Raw genomic sequence first — 22,262 nt, 5'->3', positions numbered from 1 at the left:
CGCCCCGCGGCAGGAAGAGGCTCTGCGCTGTGCTGCACGCGCTCCTTTATCGCCCCGGCACGCGGACGCCCCCCCCCCCCCCCCCCCGCCCGCCATCGCCCCCGCAGCCCCGCTGGAGGCTCCCCGCTGCCGTCGGTGGGCGTTCGGTCGGCCTCAGGCTGGGCCCGCGCGGCAGCCCCGGGGCGGCTACGAGGAGCTGCCGCGGGGCGGCCCGGTCACTGCCCGCGTCGCCTGCTCGGGGATGCGCGCCGGGTCGCTCAGGATGGAGGTGGAGATGCTCAGCTGCCGCAGGGAGCTCAGGACGGCTGCGGGGAGACGCGGGGCTCGTCAGGGCACGCCGCCCTCCCGCGCGGAGGTGCCGCGTGTGTCGCAGCCTCGGCCCCAGCGTGCCCCGGCCGCTTTCTCTCTGGTTGTCCCCCCGGAGCTGCAGAGCCGGTCGGTGCGGGCCACCTGGCCGGCCCTGCCGCTGGGGCGCCGGGCGAGGACGGGGCTACCTACTGGGCCGAAGCGCTGGGAGGGAGCAGTGCTGGTCCAGCCAGGCGAGAGAGGTCTGGGTGAGGCTCTCCATGCTGGCTGTGGACACCATGCCGTTGAAAGACTCGAAGAGGGGCCGGATGATGATGCTGAACTGAGGGGAGCGGAGGAGTTAAGGGCCGGCTTGGTCATGGTCTCCCACCCACCAGCTCCTGGTGTGGGTAGCATCCTCCCACAGGCGGCAGGACAGGCTTCCCGCTGGGGTGACAGGGATGCGAGTGTCAGCAGGACCATTCTGTGGACCAGGAAAGGGCCCAGCACCACCATCCCAACCACCCCGCCAGGACAGGTGCTGCAGCACTGCAGCTCTGGCATGTGGGCGCCCCGGGGAGCCAGGTCCAGCTTATGGCCTGCACCACACAGCCAAGGGCAGGCAACAGGAGAGCTGCACAATCTGCATCACAGCTCTTCCAGACCAGATCAAGGAGTTGGCTTGTGCTGTGTTCTCTGCAGGTGCCCAAAAGCAGAGCATGACACCAGCACATGCGCTTCCCAAGCTATACCCAGCTTCAGGGAACAACACCAGGGGCTAGTAAATGTGTGTGTAGTAATCCACGGGAGGCACCTCCTCCACCATGAGCATGCCCATGTCAGCCTTAGGATCCCTACTGTTGTGTGGAAGGAATCACAAAGCCCTCTCCCAGTCCGTGTCAGGGACCACCTCTGCTTTGCCCTGGATGCTTCTGCTACCCGGGAGTTGGCAGACCTCATGGTCTCTGCAGACTTGATGGTCTCAGTGTGTCTAATCCCCATTCAGGAAGAAGCTGGCCCAGGTCTTTGACCATCCTGTCTGCCACTCCTTGGCCTTTGGCCCTCTTTGTCCTTTCCACTGTGTGGAGTCCAGACTTGTGTCCCAGGCATGGGCACAACTTGGTTTCCAGGGTGTGCTATACTGGCCACCAAGGTGAAGTCCTCATGTCACCAGGTTTGTGCCTGGTCCTTTCTTCCGGTCACCAGGAGCTCTTCCCTGCATGGCAACAGTGAGCTCAGCTCCACTGGTGACCTCCCTTTTCCCCAGGGACTGATCATTTATTCCTACTTTGTTCACTCCCTTGTAAAAGAAGCTTCCCCTTAGCCACAGCATCTCAATGGGCTCCCACCGTGCATCATCCCCAGAGCCTCTTGAGCCGGAGGGACATAGCAGTGGGTTGAGTGGGGAGACCAGCGGACCCAGTGTTTGGTGGAGGGAGCAGAGCCAAGAACAGGCACCAGCCCCAAAGGATACGATCCAGAACTTCCAGTTTTGCAGTGTGGAGGAGCGGATGTACTCGTCGAACATGCTGCGCATCTGGTCGAAGCGCTGGCGTGTGATGGGCACCCCTGTGGCTGGCAGCTGCTCCTGGCACAGGCTGTGGTGCACAAGCAGCAGTATGAGTCTGCAGTCAGGAGGCTGGGAGTTGTGGCAGCCACCCTGTAGGGAGAGGCTCCAGCAGGCCATCAGCTCTCAGCAGGGCTCAGCAGCTCTGCCTGTTTAGAGCTGGTACTGTCCTGCTCTCAGGGTAGTGGTGGGGCATGTGCCCACACACTCGTCCCACACAGCTCTACTTCTTGAGCAAATCCCCCAGGTAGGGTTTGAGGCGGGGGGGGAGGGGGACACAGACAAATGGAGGTCCATGGAGGTGCTCAGAAGATTTGCTGTGGCTGCTGGCTATGGCACTGCCGCTTGCCCTGCCTTGCTGCCCCGACACAGGTAGCAGCTCCCTCCCACCTCCCCTGCCTGTGTCTCCCTACTTGATTGAGCTGTTGAGCTCCTCGATCTGCTCCCGCAGCCGCTGTGCCTCATCCTGGAGGGCTGCCCGCTCCTGCTGCAGCTTGCATATGTACTCAGCTGTCTTCTGCAAGGTGGTGGCCTTGCTGACCTGCAGGAGAGCAGGGCTGAGGCAGCAAAAGGCATGAGGTCTTGTGCGCCCCACTGCCAAGCCTTGGAAGTCTCTGCAACAGGCTGCAGATCTGAGGCAACCTGCCAGTACGCAACTCCATGCATACTGGTGCAGCCTGGGGGCACACGATCTCCAGGAGATGCCCTGTGCCCCTGCGTGCCCAGAGCTGGCCAACTGGTCTGCTCTGCCCTGCACACTTACCTTGATGCTGGGCTGGGTGCTCAGCGTGCTCACCAGGCTGTGCAGTGTGTCAAAGCCCAGCTTGATGTTGAAGCGTCTCTTCTGCTCAGCAGAGATGTGTGTGATACGCCGGCTTTCTATCTGTGGGCCAGCACTGTCAGGCACCTCCTGGCAGCGGAGGTGGCCCTGGGCCTCCTGCCACACTGGATATGGGCTGACCCAAAGCTTGCAGTGAGGGTGGGGGTGAATTTGGTTGGGCAGCAGGGAAGGGGGTGCACATGGAGATGCTGCCCCCGTAAAGAAGGCAGCGCTTGCTCTTGCCATACCTTGCTGGACTCAGGTCTGCCCCTACGGGATGTGGGGTGATGCAGGGAGATGCCAGTGCTGAGCCCTGCATTGGGTCCCAAGGAGGCCTGTCTGGGCTTGGGCCAGTCACTGCCTGGATAATAAAAGAGGATGCTTAGGGAAGACAGGCTGACACCAGGGTCCTGCGCTGGGATGGGCAGTGGGGAGCAATCTGCAGCATTGCCCTGGCTCCAGGGCAGCTACCCCCTCAGCTGATGATCCAGTTCCCAAACTTTTATTGTCCTGTCTTTGTCCAAATCACATTCATTTTACAACTGCTCAGAAAACGGGAACATGTGGTAAGTGATATTTTAAATTCCCAATGTTTCTTTGGGTGGGAACCACCAGGATAGAGTCCTGAAGGCAGTAAGGCTGTGATTTGCAGCACCAAACTGAAACTGGACATGACATGGGAGCCGGTTTTCCAGCCCCCACTCTGGTTTCTGTGGGTGAAAGCAGGGTGCTTCCCACTCAAAAACCAAGCTCTGGGTTTTCAAAGCCACACTCTGACTTTTTTCTGCTTTTGTCTTTTCCTCTTTCTGTTTTTTTTTTTTTTTTTTTTCCTGGAGAAAGAGCCAGATAAAAAGGTCTGTAAGGTCTGTGCCCTCCTCAGCAGAAAGAAGTTGTTCTTACTCAGATAGGTAACTGCAAAAAGCTGGAATCAAAGCAGAAATTATTTTTTCCCAGAAGCAATTTGTGTTTGGCCCAGGCTGCCTGCAGGAAACAGGGTACCCTGGGGGAGTTCCCAGTCACCCCACTCCTTGGGGTGCCCAGACTCACCGCAAGATGATGTGGGGGACAGCCGCTCCACCTTGGGGACCAGCAGCGGCCCTGGCGCAGCACCCGCCAGCATCACTGGCACTGGCACTGCCTGGGAAGGGCTGGAGCCAGGAGACAGCCCTGGGCTCAGCTGGGCCACTCTGGACAGGAAGGCGACAGGGACGTCAGGGACACTGCTCTGCTGCTGAGAGAAGGTAGAAGGAAGCAAGCGGTTGGAGGCCAGTGCCCTGTGTGCATCAGGGACCAAACCTCACCCGCAGCACAGAGCCCCTCTGGTTGGTCAGTGCCCCAGCACTAACGGCCAAACACTGCAGGGGGACCTGCAGGGGCCTTGCAAGTGAGATGTTTGCGAGCTCTGCCCAGTTTCTTTTACCTGAAAAGATGCTTGGGTGACTCCCACCCAGTGCTGCCCTAAGCCTCCTTGGCACCCCAGCCACATGCCCCATCTGCATCCAGCTCCATTTTGCAATGGGGTCCCCGTGAAGCCCCCTTCTCTCCACCTGCTATGTGGTGGCCCTACCCATTCCCCAGCAACCAGAAGGGCAATTCTCAACCTGGAAGGGGGAGAGGGGGCAACTGGTAAAGGGGTATGCTAGTGCTTACCGGGGAGACAGGGGATGCAGGCAGGAGTGACGGACCATGAGCAGGCGAGGTATCCAGGGCTGGCTCCTGCTTGGCTGCTAGAGAGAGGGGATTAGAAGGGTGCTTCTGCGTCAGGCTGCCAGTGCTTGGGTGAACTTTTCCTGCCCCATGGGGGTACCAGCCCTGAGCACCAACATTGCTGCAGCCCCTTCGCTGCCCATCTGCTCCAGGGAAGACTGAAGCAGACACTGGAGAGAGGTGCCTTTGCTCCCTGCATTGGGGACATTCTATAGAATTATAGGATCATAGGATCATTAAGGTTGTAAAAGACCTTTGAGATCATCTGGTCCAACCATCATCCTACAAAAAAGAAGCCCGCAAGGCATCCTAGGGTGTAGCTTGAACCTACAATCCCAGCATGCCACTAAGGGGGAGGCGAGCAGCGCAACCGCTAGGCTACAGCCAGCCCCTTAAATCCTCATGTGTTGTGAGCCTGGGAGCCTCGGTGCAGTCACATACCCCCAGCAAGTTTTGGCCAAACAAAGGAACGGACAAAACATCCTCCGTGGCACCTGTCCCATCACACACATGGGCAGCAGGGTGAGCAGACACAGCCGTCCCCTCAGCCCTTTCACACCAAGTAGGCTGTAGACACCAGGCTGGGGACACAGGGACTTTGCACCAGTGCTGGTGGTCAAGCCCTGGAGCCAACTGGTCCCTGTCTCCATCCCAGAAGCAAAGGGCGGGGCGGCTCACCCATGTGTCCTTGCCTATGGGCTTGGCACTGCTTGCCCACTCCCTGCCTCACCATGGGGACAGCCACACACCCAGTTCCGCATCCCCAGCATCCAAATCCCAGGGAGGAAGCAGGGCCCCCCTCTCCCAACACCCCCAAGCACCCCCACCCACCACTGACTCACCCCAACCCTGCAACCCCCCCCAAGGGTCTCCTGCAGCCCCTCACCTGTGGTCAGCAGCTGGGTCAGGCAGGGGTTGGGCACAGCCAGGTGTGGCGGTATGGAGGGTCCTGGCAGCCTCTTCGCCTTGGTGCTGCCAGTCTTTGCCTTCGACCGCCCGCTCCCGCCAGGGGATGGCCCTTTTGGGGTGGCAAACCTGGGGCTGCCCGGTGTGGTGTGGGGCAGGTGCTGGGGGGCAGCTGGGCCAGGGTACCCTGGGGGCACCATGTCTACAGCATAGCCTATGCCTGGGGTGTGCTGGGCAAAGCATGGTGTGGAGAGTGGGGACGCAGGGTGGGCAAGGAGTGAGGGGCTGGGTGAGGCAGTGTAGGGAAACTTGGAGCGGGGGGCGGAGGTGGGGGAAAATGAGGGCTCTGGGCCCAGCAGTGGGGGCCCAGGGGATGGGCTGGGGGGGGTGTAGGGGAGGCCAAGCGGCTCCATGCTGACGCACTTGCCAGGAAAGTTGTACTGCAGCAAGGGCTTGTGTTTGAGCTGGGGGCTGAGGCTGCCAGGAACCGCAGCAGGGGGCTCGGGGGCCAGGGGTGGCGGGGGTTGCTCGGAGCTGAGGAAGGCACCATGGAGGCTGAGCTGGGAGGCACCGCCAGGCTGTGGGAAATAGGGACATGTCAGGAGGGGTGGCTTGGACACTGGCAGCCATGGGCCATGAACTGGGGTCATGCTTACCTGGAGGAGGGTGCTGGGAGGGAGCAGGGCATTGGGGCTGGTAGGCACGGCCCCTCCGCCAACATAGAGGGGCTCAGCCATAGTCACAAAACAGGGTGGCTCCTGGTAGCCCAGTTGTGTCTGTGCAGGCAATGGCCGATGGCTGATGAAAATATCTGCGGGACAAAGTGGAGAGGTGGTGATGGGCAGTGAGGGCCCAGAGGAGTGCTCCTGCTGCCATGAGCTGCTCCTGGAGAGGGGTGACAAGCCCAGGGCACACTGGAGAGAGACTCCATGCCTGGTGCTGGTGCAGATTTGCCTGTTTCACCTTCACCTTGGGGGGGCATGACAGCTGCTGGCTCCATGGGCAGATTTGGTGCCCTTGTTGTGAAACACTGGAGTTTCACATGGTGAGAGGGAAGAAGCAACTCACGCGCCTAGGCCCAGCCTTGCCACAGGCACTGGGACAGGAAAACCCACCCAAGGACACCACCAAGGGGTGGGGACCCCATCCCTGTCCCTAACACCCAGCTGAGAGCTGCATGTTCCAGCTACTCCCTGGGGGGTTGGGCCCTTCCCACTCCTCTTGAGCCAGCCCTGGTGGCTGGGACCATGCCACCCAGGCTGTGGGGCAGCTGTGGAGCTGGTCTCACCGCCAACACAACATAACTCAGAGGATCAGGTCGCACTGTCCCTGAGCCACGCGACACAGTCCTGCTGGGGTTGAGGCAAGCATTTGCATCTCTGGTCTGGTGCTGCCTTGCGTGCAGCCTGTGGCTAACCACATCCCATGGCCTTCCCGAAGCTGAGCCCCGTGACCTTGCTGCGACTCCCTCTCCCTTCCTGTCTCCTTCCCACAACCCTGCTTCTTCCGCAGGCCCAGACACCACGGCACAAAGCACTGGCGTTATGCCTGGGGCAATCACCTCCCCAGTTAAACACGCTCCATGGGCACATCAGCCCCACACACACTTCAGCTCTGTGCTGGGGCTACCATCGCCTGTGCCAGCACTGGACCAAACATGACCACCAGGAGGGTTTTTCTCCAGTGAGGATGACTAGGGGGTGGGGATGGGGCTGCTGGATGTACGTTTCCCTGTAAGGTGGAGCAGGAGCACTGGACAGGCTTGCAAGCAGCTGCCCTACAGCCTGTGGCACAGGTTCTGCATCCAAGCAGCTGGTCCAGTACACAAGCACCCATATCTCTGCTGGGGAGCAACTCCAGCCCAGGGCCAAATCCTCAGCTGACATGGGCACCTCTGCCTTCAGGCCCTCATGCTGCTGACAGCAGAGCCAGTTCAAGAACAACCAGGCTGACCCTGCCTGCCCAGCTTGCCCAGCTGTGCTCTGGGCACTAGGAGACCTGCAATGACTCCTCTGAGCTCTGGCACAGGCTCCAGTGCCTGGAGTGTCCTCACCGGGAGAGGCAAAACCTCTGGGCCTGAGACCCTTTAGAGTCTACACTGGAGGAAGAAATGCCAGCAGAGAGGGATGCCGTGGCAATCCCAGCAGTGCCATACCGCACAGCACACTGTTGGCTGAGGGTAACACTGGTGTGACACAGGGCAGGTGCCCTGCTCTCCTTGACTCTGCCCCTTCCCCATGAGCCCTGCAGAGAGGAGCTGCAGCCCACGTACCCGAGGCTGGGGACAGCATTTTTCTACATGTCTCTTGCAGGGATGGGCAGCAACATTCACACTCCACTTCTTCCCAGCCCACTGCTACAGGTTGTTTCAAGACAGAGTTGGCTGCTGTCGGCACCAGAGCCCTCATGATGGAAATGGCTTCTGAGGTGCTCAGGTCCTTATGGCCCCACTGTCCTCAGAGGCTGCAGCACATTCTCCTCAGACCCTGTTTCCAGTCCCACCTGGACCGAGGCCAGGGGCATGGCAAATGCCTGGGAGCACAGCAGAGCCACTCCTGCCCCTCCAGGGCCAGCACATGGTGTGGGCTCTGGCATGGCCAGGCAGGGTCTCAGCATTCCCCAAGGTGCAGCACCCAGCTCCTTGCTGCCTCTGGCCCTTCTCTGTGCCCATGCCAAGCTGTTCCCTGCCACCAGCACCGCAGCTCTGTGTGTATTTATAGGCATTTCTGGTGCCCAGCACTGCAGATTCGATTCCTCTTGTGCCTCTCACTGTGTTGCCAGGATGGATGGTGGATCCTGCGCAGCACAGCAGCTGGCAACCTCCTGGGCGTTCTGTCCTCCCCTTCTCCTGCCCCTTACCCACCCTGTAGCTCTCGCCCATGCTCCTCTCCACTGTCACATTGACCTAATCTGCTCACGGGCTGTGCAGTGTGTCCAGGACACACTGCTGCTTGGTGGACAAGAGCCTGTGTGGTCAGCACACTAAGCCTTTGGCATCATTCTCAATCCTGGAGCTGCTCTCCAAAGGGATCCAGGTTACAGAGCCTGTTCCCAAATACAGACCCCTCCAGCACTGACCCTGGGCTCCAGACAAGCCCTGCGGTACTGCAAGGTGATGCCACCCCACGAGCTGGCCAACTTGGCCCCTGTAACCCAGTACCCAGAGCAGGTCCTACCTGGAGTGCGGTGCCAGCAGAGCTCAGGCACCACACCGGGTTGCTCCCTTGCCTCTGCCATCAGGACTTCTCCATCTGCCCCACACCATGCTCCGGCACCCGCTGGGGACATGAGGTGGTTCCTCATTTGGGGATTGGCTTGCACTTGCTGACTGACAGGCACTGAGCTCTATGACAGCCACCAGGCACAGTGACAGTCCTGTGACCCTTGAGGAGTCCTGAGCCCCCATCTCTGCTCCACTTGCCTTGTTCATGAGATGTGTAGACTGGGCACAGCCCCAATAGGGCTGTTGCGGTGCCCACCCCGCACGCTTACACCATGCTGCTCTGCACAAGGCTGCCGGGGGATCCCTGCTCAAGCCACCATCAGCCATCACACACACTGCAAATGCAGCCCTGGGTCCTAAGCTGACTGGCACTTGCTACTCTGGCACCCGGCACCCAGCTTTCAGCATCAGCCTCCCCTTCCTGGAAAAGGACCACCACGTCCTCTCCCTACTCACCCCATGGCCCTGTGGTCACACTTAGGGTCCTGCACACCCCAGCTGTGCTGCCTAATACAAGTTCAGACTCCCAGCCCAGCCTGAGGTGCGCACTCCTCTCTGCTCCCTGGCACACTCACACATCCTGGTGCGGAGGCTTTCCTGCCATTTAGTGGCTTGTGGTAAGACCCAGCCCATTTGCAGGCAGCATCCTGGAGTAAAATGCAGGCCTCTACCCCAGGAAAAGAAAGACAATTTGACTGTTCATAGAAATGTGTTGCTTCAGATGGGTACCATAGTGACACTTGACAATTCCTGCTGATCATGAGGCTGGGCCGCCCTGGGTGCACAACAGCAGCATAGATGACAGTGTGGCCCATGAAAAAGAGGCACTGGGGCTGCTGTTGTGACACCACTGCTGCGAGGTGCTGCTTAAAAGGGGTCAGTGCAGCCTTCCAATGCCATGCAGGACCTCCTTGTGGAATGGCAAGTGTTATTTTGACCCCTTCGGAGCTGTCCCACCACCCAGCAACTGGTGCCCACCAGGGGCACCCAGGGACAGGCCAACGGCTAGCAGTGAGGACAGACCCTTTTCCCAGCATGGCTCACCCCAATGGGATACATGGAGCGAATGTGCTGGAAGGGCTAGCAAGAGCTCTCCCAACCCATCTACCCCTGGGGCATCCCACCACCTGCCCCGGCACATGAGGGTGCCCACTGCTGCCTCTGCTCCCCGTCAGCATCTGGTCTTGCATCAGCCCACAGCTGTATGGTGCAAGCCACTTTGTTTCCTCCAGTGGAGGGAAGGAGGAAATAGAGAGGCTGGCCAGGGAGCTCCAGGAGTCCCAGCCAGGCTCCATTCACAGGGCACTGAAAGACACACCGAGGGGTCCAGACATGCTGGTGCTGTCTGAGGCCACCAGCTACATGGGAGGCCTGCAGCCACCAGGCCACATCAGCTGCCCCCCCTAGAAAGTGCTCCTAGGCTACTGGCTTCAGCACACTCAAGGGCAGAGGTGGTCTCTGGTGCAGTGTGTGCCAGCAGTGCCTGGCCCTTGCACCACCCATGGGTACACAGCACAGCACAGATGGGACCAGAACATGTCCCAACTGATACTCTAGTGCTCACTAGAGTGCTCAACTAGTGCTCAACTAGTGCTCACAGACACTGTACTGCTACAAAGGAGTGCACCATGTTCTGTGTTGCAGGCAGACCATGACTGGCAGCACTGATCCCATGGGAAGAGGCTGACATTGCTCACTCATCCTCCTCAGCAGCCCTGTTGCCCCAGCTGTCTGTCCTGGACACCAGTGGCAGTTTTGTTTTTTGGGGCCAACCTGGCAGGGATGTCCTCAAGGGATGTAGCACAGCCCATCATAGGGGCCCAGCTCCAATGCAGGCTGCAGTGCCTGGGGCTGGCCAGCAAGAGAGGGCTGAGGAGCGGGACGTGGCAGCACAGAACCTGCTCTCTAGAGGTTTCCTCTTTCTTTTTTTCTTTTGCTTTGACAATTGTCCTTCCTCTGTCTGCAGCCAAATTCATGTGTTTTCATACACCTGGAAAGACACTCTGTAGAAGTCCCTTTCACCAGCTCTTGGCCAAGCTCCTCCTCAGCTGCTACAGCAGACCAGGGCACCCCAGCCCTTTCTTGCTGCTCTTTCTATGTTCAGCACTCTGGCCCCATCAGCTCTTGGTCCTGGCCAGACTTCTCATATTCACTTTGGGCTGCCATGGTGTGCACAGTGCACCAGGCTGTATGGATGTGGTTCTGCATCCAGGCTGGCTCTTACCTGAGATCTCCATGGTATCATCCAGGCTGGGCTGCAGGGGAGCCAAGTCTGGCTGGATCATGTCGGCATTCCCAATATATGCTGGAAGAGCAGAGATACAGCATTAGGGCACTGCACCCCCAATCATCCCGTGTCCTCCGTCCCCCAGGGCTGTCCTCGAACCTGCCCTATTGCCACTGCCAACACACCATTGTCACCCTGCATTGCTGCACCTTGCCCCACAGCAGAGCAAAGCCAGCCAGATGGGTTCTCTCCCTGCTGGAACCCAGCCTCCAGGGCCATCCTATCCCACCATACTGCCCACCAGCACGTCTGGGGACTCATCCACCCAAAACCCTCCATGAAAGAGGAGAAAAAACAGCTGATCCAAGTGCAGGAGCTGGCGCTGGCTGGTGCTGCAGGAGCTGCCTGGAACCGGGCCAGTAGGGACAATGAGGAGCAGTCCCAGACTGGCAGTGCTGCCATGGAGTCTGGTATGAGGTGAGTCCTGGCCTCCCTGGCAGCTACCTGTGGCACCACAGCCCATCTTGCCCTGGACAGCACGTGCAGCCACTGGGAGCTCTGTGTTTCCAGGGCAGCAGCAGTGTTGGGGTTGTCCAGCACTGGTGGGGGCCCTGTCTGCCAAAGGCAGCAGCTCTCAGTTTGAAGCCAAGAGGCAGAGATCTGCCTTGGGCATGCTGTCTGCCTGGACCTCCTCTTCCAATTCCAGCATGGCTTGGGGCACCTACCATCCTCTGGGAGTGCCTGGTGGGTGCTGGGTGTCTGTGTCATGGTGAAGAGTGTGTCAGAGATGTCTGATAGGAAGGTGTCCAAGTCGAAGTGCTGCCGGCCCCCCAGCTCCTCTTCCTCGTTCCCAAGCAGCATGGGCACCACGTTGCAGAAGAGCTGGTTGCACCATTTCTCCGTTGGTCTCCAGGCATCCTCGTCCTGGGTGAGATGGAGAAAAGGAGCTGGTGGGCACCTCCTTCAGGCAGGGCCCATGCCTGCCTCCCTGGCTGCTGCCCCGGCAGTTCCCAGACAACTACAGCCTCCCTCATCCCAGGGCCTCCAGCCTGGCACACTGGTGCTTCTGGAGGGTGAATCAGCATCCCAGCTTCCTCCCATCCAGTGGCCACCACAGACATCAGGGACAGGGGGCTTTCAACTATGCTTTTCCAGAGCTGCCTGGCGCAGGGCTCCACATCATGCCCCTCTCCCCACTGCCCATCCTTCCCCAGAAGACTCACCTGCTTTGGGCTGGAGAGCTCTCCCTCCCGGCTGGACTTTCGGAGCTGGAAGGAGAAGAAGGTGACAGCTGGGGTGCGGGCAGATCCAGGGCAGGGCAGTGAGGGCAGTGGGTCCTACCCCTCAGTCACTTTCTGCCAGCGAGCAGGACCACGCGCACTGCCTGCTCTAGGGTCTGGCCCTGGCCACCACCCCTTCACATCTGCCTTTACTGCACAGGACAGCAGTGAGGCTGGTGGAGAGGTGCGTGGCGGTGTGAGGCTGCCTGCACACTGCCTCCCGTGGCACCCTGGCCTTTTTCAGGCTGAGCGAGTTTCTGGGGAGGAGGCTGGCATCATGCTCCTCCCTGCATGGCGGGTGGCCAAGGCCGGTGCCACCCGGGCCACCGCTAGATTATTCTGCCCGGGAGTGACTCTCAGGGTGACACTGGGCCAGCCGGCCTGCTGGCACGTGCTGCCTGGCTGAGCCGCTGCTGCCAGCGAATCATGGCCCAGCCAGGGTGATGCAGTGTGCGCCGCTTGTCCCACCCCAGCACGTGCACTGCAGGTGCGCTGCCAAGCCCAGCCCCAGGCCATGCAGCAGGCAAGGCAGAACCAGCTCAGGTCAGACTGCGAGAGTATGCCACAGCACCATGGGCAGCCAGGGACGGGACCCTGCCAAATCCCCTCCACCATCACCATGGGGCAACCATTGGCCAGCTCCCAGGCAGCCACGTCTCTGCACCAGGAATGCCGCTATCCTGTCCCACCATCGTCGCACTGGGGCAGGGAGCAGCAGCGACAGGGCCACTCACCCGCTTCTTGTAGTAGATCCTCCACTTGTGGTACTCCCTCATTACCACCTCGATGCGGCGTTTCCAGTAATTGCCCTCCAGCACGACAGCCTGCGGGAGTGGACAGTACTGGGGCATCACTGCCATGCGGCACCCTGGCAGCTGATCCCCCAGCTTGGCACCCCACAGTCAGCCCCTGCCTACCCCAGGCCCCCCACAGATGGGACTGGGTTCCTTGGGCCACATCATAAATGCCTTCCCCAGCAAATCTTGCAAAGACAGCAAGCTGGGATGGGGGCTGTACCTCCTGTGATGTCCCCATCTCCCAGCTGCACAACCCCCACCCCCCCCAACCTGCTCCTGGCTACAGGAGAAATGAGGGGCCACACCCTACCTCTGGTTTTCGATGCTCGTCAGCCTCTGATCCTTCCAGGGGGGTGATGAAACCACACATGGGGTTCTTCCTCTGCTCTACATCTGTCCAGGGAAAACAGCCAGCTTTGCCCACAGCCTCCTCCCTGCACAGGGGAGGGAGCCGGCACACTCTAGGGCTGGGTGCCTGCTGTGGCTCTGCTGCCCCAGCATCAGCCCCACCCCACATGGCATTACCCAGCACTCGACATGGGCAGCAGGGTCTGGCCCCATACTCACATTGGATGTACCACGCTCTCCAGATAGCATTGTTGAGACGGATTTTATCCCGGCAAAGCAGCCGCTGCCCCTTGAAATTCTTCCACTTTGGCGACACCAGCTTCCCACTAAAATGCCAGGCAAAAGAGAGGCTGAAGGGAACCATGCTAGAGCCCTCCCATTTTGGGGCCTTACAAGGAGGCCATGCCTTGAGACAGACTGAGGGCTGCCAGCAGGTCTGGGAGCAGGCACAGCCATGTGGCTCAGCTTCACAGCTCTGTTGCAGGCTTCTTGCTAGGGACCCATCGGAGCACCATAGGAGCACCCTGAGCTCCTGTTCACTGAGAGCAGCACAGGCCTAAGTCAGGAGCTTTGCAGACCCACATTAGGCTTCTGGAGCCTCTGGGATTAAAGCACAGCATACAGGAGAATTCACTGACCGAGACTCTAAACATTGCTCCAAGGTGGGACCCCATCCTCCCCGAGCTGTGTTCTAGCCCCCCAGGGGACAGGAAGGGAAGTCGCCCACCCAGCCAAGTCACTGGGAGCAAGTGCTACTGTGGCTCTTGCCTCATCGCAGCATTGGGACTGCTATTTTTTTGCCTCTTTTTAACTCTAGGCAAGATTTGGAAACTCTGCCTTCAGCCAGCATCAGGCATGGGCAGCAAGGCAGGCAGGGACAGCTGTCTGTGTGGGTCTGGGGACAGAAAGACATGCAGCTTGAGGACATTATGGGACACTCGCTTCTGCCCTAGGAGGGGCAGAGACAGGACCAGCCCTGTCCTCAGCCCAGCACTGCCATGGGCTCCTTTTCCACCCAACCCTACACCTGGTGCCACTCTGCACCCCCTCACCCTATCTCCCAGCCCAGCCTGAGCTCTCTCCTTCCATGTTTCCAGGCTCCTGGAGGCAGCGGTGTTTGTTGTGCAGCTTTCCATGGTGGTGGTGAGGTCCCTCACACAGCCTGCAGTGTGGGAAGCTTCCTTTCATGAAGCCAGCAGTGCAGCTCATTTCCTTCTATCTGAGGGACCCATTACCCTCCTGTGCACCCAACTGCACTGCACAAAGGTTCCCGAAGTCATGCTGTCCCATGGGGCCCTGTGAAAGAGGCCAGGGTCTCTTCTTGCCTGGCTCTCCTGATTCTCCGGCCAGCCTCTCTGTCGCAGGTTTGGGATCCCAACTGTTTCCTTTCCTCTTCTTCCTGCTCTCCCACCTGCCAGCACATGGCCCTGGGTGATGACAGCTTCACCCACAGCTTCATGAAGGCTGGGCTGCTCCCCACGGGCAGCATTCACACACACAGCACAGTGCATGTGAAAGGCCACAGCTGCGGTTCTTCCTGTCCCTCTCCAGCTAAAAGTTTCTCCATTGAAAATCTCAGTGCTGCTTCAGGTCCCTCTTATCCTCTATACATGCAAAGAAGAGGAAAGGTAAAGGCTGGGCCTGAGTGTGTGTGGGCATATTCCCCTGTTGCTGCATCTCCTTGGATGTACCCTGCAGATGATGGGACAGGTGTCCACGGGGAGGTGCTGGAGGAGGAGAGCTGGGCCCTACCAATGCTTTAAGCAGCAGCACACTTCCTATTCAAACTCCTGAAAGCTCTGTTGTGCAGCCTCTAATGAAGACTCTGGCCAATACTGCATTAACTGTGCCTTGAAATCTGCTTCCCATGTCTTGACTCAGCTCGGTCCCATGGCAGAAACTGTCTCAGTCCTGGCCGCAAGGCTCCCACCCTCTACGGCTGAGCGACTTGGCGAGGAGGAGCTCAGTGCAGTAAAGCCAGCGACATAGCCACATCCCCATGGTGCTTCCCTCAAGACCCACCTACTGCCAGACATGGTGGCTAAGACTCCAGGGTGCTCCTGTCCCTCTGCCCCACAGAGTGAGGTGGCTTTTTGGGCGACAGGGAGACATCGCTGCTCTTACATACAGGTGTCCCAATCAGGCAGCAGTACCTATAGCAAAATGCTCCATGCTGTCCCCAGCTGTCTCTGTGTATGGGAGGTAAGCGCTACCTGTGCCTTCTGGCTCGGGCTGGGAGAAGGCGCAGGGACCCCCAAGGTGCCCCACAACTCCAGAGCCTGATGTAGGAACATGTCTGGGAGCTAGAGCTCTGAGCCACAGGGGTGCAAGGGGGGACACCATCCCCAGGGAGAGCCATGGCTGCGGGCCACTCACCCAGCCCTGACCCATGGCCCCAGGGGGCTGGAGAAGGACCCACATCCCCACGGCTCTGGCCCATAGAGAGTTAAGGACTTGTCTATGCATTGGCCACTCCACTATCACCAGGGATTTTGAACTTTCCCCGGTGGCACAAGGCAAACAGCGTGGTGGTGCCAAGCAGAGGAGCCAATGGAAAGGACAGGTTTCCTGGGCACGTGGCCAGTTCCTGCTGGTCAAGGCTACCCAGACACACTCCTTGCTAGTGCTGCCCATGTCACCAGCCAGCTTAAAGGAGCAGCCAGAAACTGTGGCCCCAAGCCCTAGGGCTGTAGCTGGGTGCCTTGGCCATGCATGAGGCCAGTGGGGCCACGGCCACCAAGCACCATGGGACATGGAGGCAGAAAGAAAATGCCTGTGAGCCTCACCACTAACTGCCTTTTTCTTCCATTAACGATCCTTTCAGTTTTGGAGCTTATCACGCTGATCTTTGCTCACTGGTTTGCCTTGAAAGAAGCCCCACCCTTTCCTGAAATTATGTCCCAAGGAGATGGATGGAAACACTGCACTGAGACATGAGAAAGGTTTGGGATGCCCTGGTGTGCCTTGGCACAGTTCATGTGTCCTGCTGCCCTGAAGAGCTCGAGGAATGGGGACCTGGATCCCATAACTGGCAAAGGGGTTTCTGTGTGACAGGGAGTGGAGCTTGCTCTGTGACCAACCCTGGCACTGGCCAGCAGCACCTCTGGCTCAGCCAGTAGCACCTGTTTGTTCCATGATTTATTTAGGCTGCCCAGAAGTTTAAGAATTGCAGCCCCTACTTCCATGGCAAAATGAGTGTTTTGGTCTCCATCAATGCCAAGAAGAGGGGGAAAGAATGACTTGGTGAGATGCAGAGCTGCATGAAGGGAAATGGGCTGTAGCAGGAGGGGAAAGGCTAAGCTGAAGGTCCTCCTGCAGGCACGAGACTGCTTGACCTTCCCAAGTACACAGAAACAGTGGCCAGAAGCAGGCCCCCCTGGGGCCACCAGAACCCCCTTGTTCCACAGGCAGCAGGGACCCCATTGGCCCCAGGCTGGCTGAAAAATGACAGCCTTTCCTGTAAGTCCTAACAGCTCATACTCAATTTCTTGCAAATTTTGGTACCAAAAGCATGGTGTTTTTGTTTGTTTGTTTGTTTTTAGCATAGATAATCCAGAATCTGGGAGATAAAGTTAAAAATCTAGCCACAGTTTTCCCAAAAATTGCCCCAAAGCAAAAAGTGATTGTGCTCAAATCAGACAGTTGTGAAAATGCCTCTACTATCTGCATGAGTTTTTTTTTTTTTTTTTTTTTTTTTTTTTTTTTTTTGTATTGATTAAAAAAAAAATGTTCTGCCAGCTTGTCTGTTTTGCTCTACTGCCTCCAAGGAAGTATGTGCTTTGCCCTGGCAGGCGTGTGGTGGAGGCTGGTGTGGGTGTATCTGGGATGATTTGAGGGCAGTGCTGTGACAGAGGTGTTAACAGACTGTGGGTAATGCTGAGGATTAGATATGGAGGTACGCTGTGTATTTTCTTGCAGATAGGAGTGACTACATCCTTACAGCTCTGCTTTGTGGGCAGCCATTTACCTCAGTGCAAAGAAAGCACAATGTGCCCCAGATGAGAAGGGAATTCATTTAAATCCTCTTGCAAATAATTGTCTGGGAAGCTGGACAGCTTGCAAGTCAGGCTAGGTTCAGCATGGGAACAGGTTTGCACACCGGACCAACTCCTTTGCACTCTGCACTCTGCTTGGGCATGAACAGCCCCCAAATTTTTGGGAAATGTCTGAGAAAACACAAGCAGTTTCCTGCTGCAAACAACAGCACACCCGCACTGCAGCACAGATAGGCTCAGCCATGCCCAAACCTTGCCCCCTCTGCAGGCCTGCTGCTGCCCCTCATGTTGACAATTCACAGCAGGAGCTGCACCCACTGCTGCAAAGCCCGTGGAGATCTGCAGAGCTGGGGCTGCTGTCAGCACTGAGCTCTGCTCCTGTGGCCAGAGTGCCCTGGCTCCTTGCAGCTCAGGCATACACAGCATTGAGACAGTCTTCGGTCTTGCAGCCTCATCAGATGGATGCAACCAAATCTGCACTAGCCACTTCCAACCAGCCTGAACTAGTTCATAGGAACGCACTTTGCACAGGCGAATGCTGGTGAATTGTAGTGAATTGAGGCTGAGTGATTTGCCAGGAGGGAGGGCAAAGGAAAGTGTAGACTAATCCTGACAGAAAGAGAAAGGAAGAGGATAGTTCAGTGTGTTCATCACTGGGGTGGTCCCTGCCTGCTAAGTTGCTGTATTCTTCCTGCTCTGCGCATCAGTGTTTAAGACACTGTGAATTAGAGAATCAGTTAGTAATGGCAAAGCTACAGCGGCAATTCCACTTCTCCTAGGAAAGCGTTAGAGGCTGCTATCAGCTTGCCAAGAGGACAAAACAAGCCTGTCTTGTTTTAAATCGTATGAGAGTGGCAGAGTTGATACTCCACTCCGATGTCCCTACCTGCCAAATCTCCCATTCCAGTACAGGCAGGGGAGAAGAGGAGGTTATTCTAAAACACACTCTGGAAAAAACTACAAGAGGTTTTGTTTTGTTTTGTTTTTCCTGAAGCACAAGATAGACCTGCACAAGATGGGACCACACAAACCTGCAGTCTGCAGTTCCCATCTGCACTCGATTTTTCTCCCTTAGGAGGACAGTTCCTCAGGACAGCCACCCAGTGATTCCCTCCAATTCTTTAAAGGATGGGGCGGGACAGGATGAGGTGGGATGGTGTGTGAGCCCAGGAGCCCCTGAAAGGCAGGATGATGGGGAGTAGCACTGTGCTTGTGGGGAGAAAGAGTTTGCTCAGCTGGGGCGATTATGCTGGGGCGAAGGTGTGAACAGTTCCTGAAGGAGCTTGGCTCCACACGTGCAGCTACTTGGGGAAACCTGGGGAATCCAAGTGTACTACTGCAGGGAGGTCCACCCATGACAGACATGAGAAACAACAGTCTGAGGAAGAGACTCAAGAAAAGCAGCAAGATGATTACTTGCAAGGAAGGAGTGGATGACAATCCTCTTTGGCAGGAGAGCTGCTGAAAAGAGAATAGTGTCCTGGAAAATGGTTACAAAGAGCCTTGGAACTGCTTCACGCCAGCCCCTAGCACCAAGAGGAAGACCATGGTGGGGGGAGATGCTGTTTTTCGAGGGAGCTGAAGAAACAAGCTACTGCTGGAAGCAAGCCCTGATGTGGAGATGGTGCTTCTTGCTCACAAAGGAGGTGATGAACTGTCTGACCCATGGAAGGATGATATGAGAGATCCTCAAGGCAATGGCTCAAGCTGAGATGGGACTGCCATAAACATGTGTGAAGTGCCACAGAGGAATGATGGAGAGGGGTGGAGTTACAGCTAGTCAAAACACTGTTCAGCTACAGTCATTAAAAAACAGTTGTAAAACAAAACAAAACAAAACAAAGAGTATTTTTAGAGAGAGTTTAGCATATTTACCTTCCTTTAATATGGTATGAGCCAGGCCTTGAACAACAAGCGGTATGTGGCTGCAACAGACACCTCTCAGCAAGTAGGTCAAGAAGTGATAGTTCCACTCTATTCAGCACCTCTAAGGCCATATCTGGATATTGTGTCCAGATTTGCTGCTTCTCCCCGCCCTGGGGAGCAGTTGGCTCCACAGTCAGGGTCCAGTCTCACGTGTGGAGAAGCATATTCAGTGCTGCATTGCAGGTCCAAGTTCACCTGAACCTGAGCTCTGATCAATGCTTCTTGTCGATCTGTTTTTAGGATGCTGCAGAGCTGTAGAGCACAATGGCTGTGAGATGGAGGAGGGGAGCATGTAAGCATGGAAGGGCCTTCAAGAAAGAGAAGAACTGAGCATGAATTTGGGTATCATCTAATGTCAAAATCTCCCTGATGTATTCCACAACTGGCAGCTGCCCTGGCTCCAGGGTTGACAACGACATGCTCTCACAGGTGCTGAGCAAGACCTACTCTTGCGCCAAGACAGACAAAAGAAGTCTCTACTGTTCTGGGCTCTGGGGTAGCCAACAGTGGTGGCAGTAAAACTTTGTAGCTGATGTGGATCTTCTTCACTGAGTGCTACTGTTCAACTGCAGTTATCGTTTGCCGTGCTGCTGGGCTTGGGGCTGGTTCATGCTTTGTCATGCAAGAAGAAAGTGAGGCCCAGGAGTCTAAGGAGTACAGATATCTGGAGGGATGGAGTCATGTCTGCATCAAAAAGGCCAGTCCTGGCTCTTCTGGTCTACTCCACCCAACAAAGCACTCACATCCTGCCCCTCTCCCTTCTGCCTGGGACACATCATTGCTCAGGAGCACATGGAGGCTGCTCAGGACCCAGGAGCCTACACATTCTGGGGTGCAGCAGTGTCTGCTCCTCCAGCCCCATGCAGCAAGACTCACAGTAAGGCAAGTGTGGGGCTGGGAGAGCAAAGGAAAGCGAAGCTACTCATTGCCTGAGTAGCTGGCAGTGCAACCAACCCTTGGCTGTGCCACCCTATGCTGAAGTTTACCATATTTCTGCAGAGCATCAGCCTCACCAGTACCTCAGATGAGGTCTGTGCCTCACCAACTATAAGCAAACCATGCAGGCTGGCACACAGATGCATGGCGATGGGCCAAACGTACACAGCTACGTGGCAACTAGTACCCTGCGCAGTACCGTCACAACACCCGGCATCACCAGGACTACTCTGAGACTGACCACATATTCCATCATGCCAAGCTCCAAAGGACTTCAAGGCACACCTGAGAGGCCAACGTGGGACCAGGACATGGACAATTCTTCAAGGCTGTTTTGTCCGGGTTTTGTTTTCACAAGGTATCAATAGGTAATCATCACTCCAGGTTTTCACTTGGATTTTTGGGAGCTGTGCAAATAATTTTGCACTGAGGTCTGTAGAGCAAGTCAACCTTTGACAGATTGCAAAGCCTTGAGGTCTTTGTGGAAGAGGGGAGCTACCTCCAAGAACATGGCCCAAGGTGCTAAGAAACAAGTTGCAGGCTCTCCTGTTGTCACTGAGGAGCTGTATGTGGGCTGAACACGTCCCTTGCACCCTGGGCTTGGGTGATTTGTGTGTTTGGGGGAACGACACAGTCACCCATCTGGTTTTGCTGGAGAGAAGGGGGGAAGCTTTCAGCAGGTCGTAGATAAAGCCCTGTGTAGCCGTCCAGGCTGGAGTGCTGCCACTGCCACATGACCTAGAATAACCTTGGGACAAGTGGGCACAGCTCTGTCCTGGATTGCCAAAGACTAAGTGTTGTCTGCATACAGGTTACTGCTGCTCTACAGAGTGTGCAAGGCTGGGGTGCAGGGTGCTGCATACAAGTGCAGTAACTCCAAACCTCCTGATGGAGGATGGTTAAGCTATGTGCTAAGAGAGGAAGAACTCATCTGGCTCCATAGCAGTTCTCCAGCACCAGCTCTTTTTCCCTGAAACCTCCCAGGATGGTGTTCTGTGAGCAGATTCCCCACTACAGCCCAATGGACAAGCAGATGAGGTTCCTGGAGATGGAGCAGGGCTGGGGGAACCCAGCTTTTCCAGCGTGCCAGACTCACGCCTTCAGAGAACTGGGGGATCAGTGAGACGCATGCTGGGCGCGAGGACTCTCGGACTCACCTGTACTCTAGGCTCATGCACTCAAAGAGCCGGGTCAGGGTCGGGTCGATGCTCCGTGGATCAGCTGCCTTGGGATCAGCATGGCGGTGGCGCCGACGGGGCAGCGAGTCGCTGTGCGGCGACGACACCATGAAGTGGCCACTGTGGATGACCTGGGAGGGTTTCTGCACCCCAGCACCAGGCCCTGCACCACCCATGGTCGCATCCTCAGAGTCAGAGTCGAAGTCGGAGTCAGGGCATGACCCAACGAGGGGTTCCGGGAAGGGTCCTGGGAGCCCCACCTGAGCTTGTGCCATTGCCCAGTGCCTGCTGCAGGAGCCGCACCAGCTGGGAAGCCCTTAGTGGTCTGCCCCAGCACTGCAGTCCATATTCTGGCAAGTGCCCGAGCCCTACAGATGCTGCACTGGCATGGAGCACGCACTACTGCCCTCCCCAGCACTGCACAGGCACCTCCTCCTCAGTGTGGCTCGCCCCACCCCTGTCCCACGCCGTCTCCTCCACGCTGCTTGGTTCAGCTCTGGGTTTGCCAGGCCAGCTCTCTGTGAGCCCTATTTATAGCAGTGGCAGTGATCCCGCCCATGGCGCACCCACAGCCAGGCTGCAGCGCTTGCCACAGGCCACCACTAGCCACAGGTGCTCCAGCTCTGTGCCACTGCCGTGTTCTCACCGTGCGCCCGACTGCCCTGACTTTTATTTCCACCGCAGATCTGGGGAAGATCAGCTCCAGGTCCCCTGGCCCACCCCTTGCCAGCAGGGCTTGCTGGCAGGAGGAGCACAGTCAGCTCTGTTTACCCTGGGCTAATCGCTGCTCCCAGAGCACCGGTGGGGAGAGGAGCACATGGTATTTACCTAGTGCCTCTGCCCTAACGTGTCTCCCTGCACTTCCAAGGGAACAAATACAGATTAAGGGACACAAACAAGTAAAATTATAGCAACGGGCATCCAGCTCAGCACAATGCACACCGAGTCACTGAGCCGTGCCATGAAGCTATGGAACAACTGAGGCAAAAGCCGGCTCCAAGACATGACCCAGCAGGAGAGAGGATGCAAACACTGTGTGCGAGACCCATGGAGAGGACTATGATGAG

General features: G+C 57.3%; 1 protein-coding gene across 5 annotated transcripts; it reads right to left on the bottom strand.

Annotated features, from left to right (window-relative positions):
* Positions 1-51: 51 nt before the first annotated feature.
* Positions 52-21,815, bottom strand: MLXIPL (MLX interacting protein like). 5 transcript variants are annotated; one of them, XM_068655599.1, is made up of 17 exons: positions 21,175-21,723; positions 13,380-13,486; positions 13,123-13,205; positions 12,750-12,839; positions 11,959-12,003; positions 11,461-11,659; positions 10,733-10,813; positions 5,942-6,096; positions 5,266-5,863; positions 4,323-4,396; positions 3,720-3,900; positions 2,921-3,033; positions 2,616-2,735; positions 2,266-2,393; positions 1,760-1,883; positions 499-628; positions 58-305 (listed from the first exon to the last, which is right to left on the bottom strand). In XM_068655599.1, the coding sequence occupies exons 1-17, from the start codon at positions 21,468-21,470 to the stop codon at positions 187-189; spliced, it is 2,643 nt and encodes an 880-aa protein (XP_068511700.1). In that variant the 5' UTR covers positions 21,471-21,723; the 3' UTR covers positions 58-186. The 5 variants fall into 5 exon arrangements, with proteins under 5 accessions (XP_068511696.1, XP_068511700.1, XP_068511699.1 ...); XM_068655598.1 differs by having other exon boundaries at positions 59-305; positions 3,720-3,903; positions 21,175-21,721; XM_068655597.1 differs by having other exon boundaries at positions 63-305; positions 4,323-4,399; positions 21,175-21,715.
* Between the last annotated feature and the right edge of the window lie 447 nt (positions 21,816-22,262).

Source organism: Anas acuta, chromosome 19 (genome assembly GCF_963932015.1).
Source record: "Anas acuta chromosome 19, bAnaAcu1.1, whole genome shotgun sequence".
Classification (NCBI taxonomy): Eukaryota; Metazoa; Chordata; class Aves; order Anseriformes; family Anatidae; genus Anas; species Anas acuta.
Note: the sequence above shows the minus strand (reverse complement) of the source record. Positions and strands in the feature narration are given on the sequence as shown.